The sequence below is a fragment of the Populus trichocarpa genome, chromosome 13, assembly GCF_000002775.5.
Source record: "Populus trichocarpa isolate Nisqually-1 chromosome 13, P.trichocarpa_v4.1, whole genome shotgun sequence".
NCBI lineage: Eukaryota > Viridiplantae > Streptophyta > Magnoliopsida > Malpighiales > Salicaceae > Populus > Populus trichocarpa.
The window spans coordinates 5596559-5602558 of record NC_037297.2 but is presented as its reverse complement, the minus strand read 5'-3'; the positions used below and the strand labels follow the sequence as shown (position 1 = coordinate 5602558).

Here is a 6000-nt window from a genome sequence, read left to right as displayed (position 1 = left end):
CTTATTCGAAATGATTTGTTGTTATTTTTAGATTTTATCATGAACAACTTGGTAATTTTAAATTTTTAAATATTATTCAAAAAGAACGATCGGCAAATCTTTCACGTACGTGTACATGTTGCCCCATTAGCCATTAATAAATATTGCTTTTCTCATAAAATAATTCAATGAAGAACGACCGGCAAATCTTTCACGTACGTGTACATGTTGACCCCATTAGCCATTAATAAATATTGCTTCACCACATTCGAAAATTTGAGCTGATTTATTTATCACACATATCCCTTTGCTGACTGAAAAGGCATGCTCTTGTTTATTACAATCAAGGAGCGTCGTTGGCACATCACAAATCTTTTTTTTTTTTTTTTAATGTGCCATTTAATAGACGGCAGCTAAAGTAACTAGAACCTTACCTTGACGATGCCTTGAATGGTGCGCCTACAAGTTGTGGATTCGGCGGTTCGCACGCCTTCTTCCATCAGTGAACAAGCGACCAACCATTCTTCGTTTCTCCCTTTTCTTTTTCTATTCACCAATTTTGTTTTTCTTATAAACGAATACCTATGGAAAGCACAGAGAGAAACTAAACACACTGCACTCTTAGCTACTGCCTTGTTAACAAGCATACGTTCTCCCCTCTCTCTATCTCTTTCTCCCTGTGGACATTACTCTAACTTCGAAGCAAGCTTCAATCGGTTTCAGCCTCGAAGAACACCTGAAAGGTACGCAGGCAAATGTTAAGGAGTAAATGCTTGATTTCGTTGCTCCTACGCTACCATTCTTCTCTCCCTTTCCTGTTTTTTTTTTTTTAATTTAACATTTCATATTCTTGTTCTGCTTGCTAGCTACTCGCTATACTCCCTTGTTAACAAAGACGCATTCCCTTCTCGCTTTCCATTTCTCGAGTCGACAATAAACCAAGGCTGAAGCGCAGTGAGCAATTCAACCTGTTTCAGTCTTAAGGGTACCTAACAGGTACGCATGCAAATTATAAAGAGTATATGCTTTCTTTCCCTTTCCTGTTTTTATTTGGTTAACATTTCATGTTCTTGTTCTGCTTTTCCTTAATTATCCCATCTCATTAATACAAATATGCTCTTTTTAATTATAGTGCGCATAAACCAGTAGTGATAATGACGTTGCTCTGCGTGATTTCTGCTTTTCCTTGATTATTTCATCTCATTCATGCAAATGGGGTCCTTCTATATATAGTGCCAGTAAACGAGTAGTGATAATTAATGGTGTCCTGCGTTCTTCATTCTTCTTCATCGGTGTGATTTTTTGAGGGTAAATTAGATTTCATGGCCCCTCAAGTTTCACATCTTGGTAGAACAAATTAACCCTATAGTTCACATTCCTGGTGAGTAATAGAGCATAAATCCCTCTGTACACATGCACACACAAGCCTGTTGGGTTTTTATTTATATTTGTAATGGTTTGTATCATGACAGACATCTTGATATATTATGGAAGTTCATTAGATCGACAAATCTAGATGTTCTTGGATATTTTATTTTTTTTATTCAAAATAATCTCCTTCGAAGCCCATTAATTATTTTGTTTTGTTCCCTTTATTTTATTATCAAATTTCTTTGTCAAGAATGTTTTATTTTATTTTAGTTACATTTAACAAGTTCTTAGCATGTGAACTAGTCTAGTTTGTTACTTGAGTCATCCACAAATTCGGAATTTGAGATCCCAGTGGCAAGTGGTGTGTTTTATTGCTCCTTGTCCTTTTACTGGCTGCAATTAATTCTCTGCAACTACCAGTCTCAAAAATACAAAAAAGTTGGCAACTACCAGTCAGCCACACACAACTACAGAACTACTATTCTTTTCATAGGTTTTCATTTTTCATTTATTGACTCTCAACTCAACCACACATATATACTTTTAAAACCCCACTTGTCTTGATGGGTTGATCTAGAATCTGATGTATTTGGTATTAGAATTGAACTGAATTTAAAAAAAAACTAAAAAAAAAAACTTGATATGACACGGCTGACCTGACGGGTTGACCCAATAACTTAGTCAAAAACTTGGTTGCAACCCGTTAACTTTTATTTTTTCTTACTAAAACAATATCGTTTTAATTTTTTTAAAAAAATTTAATCCAGTGACCCAGTCAAAATACGGTGACCCAATCAAATTCCAGAACCCGAATGTTGAATTGGACCGAGTTTAAAAACTATGACACGAGTCTCTATCACGTCTTAGAAGAGATCAGTAGCCAACAAAAAAAAATTAAAAAAAAATCAAGAGCTCACCCAAGCAAGCTGACAATTCAAAAATGGCAGCGCATCTGTTTCCTACCAAAACAAGAAGAAAAAGGCTAGCTAATATTCTCATGTTAGTGATGAACCAGGCATGTAGAAAAGGAAAGGAGAAGAGAACACTGTTGAGACTATTTTCTTATTTTGAGAACTAGATTTACCTTTGTATTAAGGTTACTGTCCTCTATTGTCCCGGAGCAAATCCAGGTGTACTTTAGTGTACAAGTTACAATTGGAAGAGCAGTCAATATTGTCAGGGAGATTCAGAGGTTTATAATAGTATATAAATATAAATAAAAATAAAAATAAAAATAATTTTATTTTTTAGTATTTTATTTTTCTACTCTGAACCAAATTATTAAATTCAAAATCAATAATAAAATTTTAAATATGATTAATTATATTCTCATAAAAACATGAGAGGATAAGATTCAAAAATTCATAAACATATTATATAAAATATTTCACGATACATATGTTCTTCTTACCTTTTCAACTTTGTTTTTAGTTATTGTTAACCCTCTCTTTTTAATGTTTACTGGAACCTTTAATTCTTTATCTGTTTTATTAAATGGAAGTACAAAATTTTTAAATAGCAATAAATTTGTTTCTTATTTCTATAAAATATGTTGTCAGTGGCTACTTTTTTTTTTTTTTAAAAAAAAAAACTTTGATCCTATCACTGTAGAGATTAGTTATTACAATAAATAAATAAATTAAATGAGCTTAGTCTTTTACTATGGTTCTAGACATAAAAATCCATGGATTGAAATGGTGTAAATATGATTTTGCCACTGCAAAAAAACAAAAAAAAAACTGATTAAGCTTGTAATTTAGGGTAGAGATATCTTTTCCATAGGATACATTCGTCATTGCTAAATTGATTAGGAACAAATATGGTTCAGACATGTTTTTTTTGTTATAGTATAATGACTATTTTGCCCTCAAAAGAAAAAAAAAATCTTTAGGTGAGGGGCTCTTTTGTCATTTTAAAAATGAACAGTTGAGTTACGACCATGTCTTTGGAAGTGAAAAAAAATTATACATGCATAAAGGAGTTAACCTTGCAATTTGAAAAAAAAAAAGCTATTTGTGAGGGTGTTTTGGTTTTTTTCGACTGGTTTTATTGTTAATTTTAGGTTTTGTCATGGGCGGCTTGGTAATTTTAAGTTTTTAAATATTATTAAAGAAAAAGTTGCTGATACGTGCATGGTCGCCGCGCTATTCAAGTGGCGCCTGAGGGACCATGTGGTGCCCAAAGTCCAGCTTCCACCATGGTGTTGGGAGTGGTGCGTCGTCCTTTTTCCTCCATTTTTGTTACCGTGTAATGACTATTTTGCTTTCATAAGCTAAAAAAAAAATTTTAGGTGAGGGGCTCTTGTGTCATTTTAAAAAATAAACAGTTGAGTTACAATCTTGCCATTGGAAGAGAAAAAAAAATATACATGTATAGAGGGACTTCTCCATCTTTTTCTTTTTTAAAATAGTAAAATGACGGAATTAACCTTGCAATTTGAAAAAACAAAGGCTATTTGCGAGATTGTTTTGGTTTTTTCGATTGGTTTTGTTGTTATTTTTAGGTTTTGTTAGGGGAGGCTTGGTAATTTAAGTTTTTAAATCGATTTTGATCCTCATTTTAATTATTGTTTATTTGGCTTTTGATACTTTTTGAAGTTTGAATTTTTTTCAATTTCATCTCTGGGTATTTTTCAATTTGATTTTTTTATCCAATTTGGTCTCTCTACTTTTAATTGCTCTATTTTTGTGCTTTATACTTTTCTTAACTATTCTTTTTTGCAATTTCATCTATTTTAATTTATTGCATTTGTTTGTTTAATTTATTTTTTGTCCCTGTTCTTTTGATTGCTATATTCTTATTCTTTTCTTTATTTTTTTTAATTTTATCCCTCAATATTTAATTTTATTTGGTTTTTTTTATCTAGTTTTGATCCTTATTCTTTCAATAATTTTTTTTTTATCCTTTTCTTGGCTTATTCTTTTAATTTTTTCACGCACATGTACTTGATGCCCCATTAGCCATTAATAAATATTGCTTCACCACATTTGAACATTTGAGTTGATTTATCTATCACACATATCCCTTTTCATGCCAACACAATCTAGTTGGTACCTAAAAGGCAACTCATAATGACTTCGATGCTGGTTTCTTAACTACATGGAGCCATGGTTCTAAAACTCTAAAGGTGGTAATTAAGACCTTGGGGAGTTAAAAATAGACTACTCAACATTCCAGTACATACCCTACAAATATGAGCTTCGCTTGAGGCAAGCAATGTGGGATAGAAACTTGTGACGACTAGCTTGATTCATGCTTCTGATAGTAAAATTTTCTGATTGAAAAGGCATGCTCCTGTTTATTACAATCAGTATTGCATGAATCTTGGGGAAATCCACTTGAAATGAAAGATTCATGTGGTCTTGATGAATATATGGTCACATCTCAATTGTACATGCATATCACAAAGGTGTTCAATGTCAAGTTTATATTCAACAAAGAAAACTTGAAAAATCAACAAGTTTAGCATTCCTTCTTACAGATTCATGGATAATTCAACGGAAGAGAGGCTTCTTTTGCTGGAAGAATTTGACAGGGAGGACCTGAAGAAGAGGGTTTGGAATGAATCCAAGAAGCTATGGAGGATTGCATTTCCTGGAATAATAGCACGAGTGACTTCATTTGGGATGATTGTGGTGACACAGTTATTCATGGGGCACATTAGCGAATTGGATCTTGCAGCGTTTGGCCTACAGCAGAGCATTTTGTTACGGTTTGTGAATGGCATATTGGTACGTATCCTCTTAACATATTGTGCTCATTCGCATAAGATCAGCATAAGAAACAATTTGGAGCCACACCAAGATTAGCATTCACTAACTTGAAAATATTACAGAGAGAGAGGTATTAGCCCCTTTGTAGCCATGGAATTGAGGAATGAATCGATGTTTCCTTCCTATTTTACATGTCTTGCCACCTGTGTGATCTTCCAAATATATATAAGGTAAAGACAATTATTTCAATAATTTACTTACCGAGGTTTTTCCTTTCTCATGGAAGATTGGCATGTCAAGTGCGACTGAGACCTTATGCGGGCAAGCGTATGGAGCTGAACAATACCACATGATGGGTGTTTACTTGCAGAGATCATGGATCATTGATGGTGTAACTGCAACCATCTTGCTACCCCTCTTCATTTTTACAACACCGATATTAAGACTAATTGGGCAAGAGGAGAATATAGCAATAGAAGCTGGAAAAATCTCCCTTTGGTTCATTCCCATCCTCTACTATTTTGTCTTTAGCTTGACCATCCAAATGTACTTGCAAGCACAACAAAAAAACAAGATTGTCGGGTGGTTTTCTGCTTCCTCCTTTCTGCTTCATGTGCTTTTGTCCTGGTTATTTGTGATCAAACTTGGTTTTGGTCTTGCTGGTGCCATGAGTTCATTCATCATATCATCTTGGTTGCTCGTTATTGGAGAGTTTGTGTACATCTTTGGAGGTTGGTGTCCTAATACATGGAAAGGCTTTACTAAAGCTGCATTTGCTGATATGTTACCTCTAATAAAGCTCTCAATATCCTCCGGAGTCATGATTTGGCAAGTTCCAATTTTGACCATTTAGTCTTTTTATTCCATTTCTCGCATCATTTTAAGATTACTAATGCTTTATGGTTCATTGATTTCGATAGCCACCACTTGCTTTCTA

At 33.6% G+C, this 6000-nt stretch overlaps 1 protein-coding gene across 4 annotated transcripts in view; it reads left to right on the top strand.

Annotated features, from left to right (window-relative positions):
- The first annotated feature begins 336 nt into the window (after nucleotides 1-336).
- Nucleotides 337-6000, top strand: part of LOC7493858 (protein DETOXIFICATION 24) — an 89253-nt gene continuing 83589 nt past the window's right edge. Inside the window, exons 1-4 of one of the 4 annotated variants that reach the window (XM_052446618.1) lie at nucleotides 365-722; nucleotides 846-975; nucleotides 4817-5081; nucleotides 5350-5891. In XM_052446618.1, coding sequence (XP_052302578.1) covers nucleotides 4836-5081; nucleotides 5350-5891 — 788 coding nt within the window. In that variant the 5' untranslated portion in view covers nucleotides 365-722; nucleotides 846-975; nucleotides 4817-4835. Of the gene's footprint in view, nucleotides 723-845; nucleotides 998-4816; nucleotides 5082-5349; nucleotides 5892-6000 lie in introns of all 4 variants that reach the window. The other 3 variants (XM_024583083.2, XM_002319707.4, XM_052446619.1) reach the window with 3 other exon arrangements.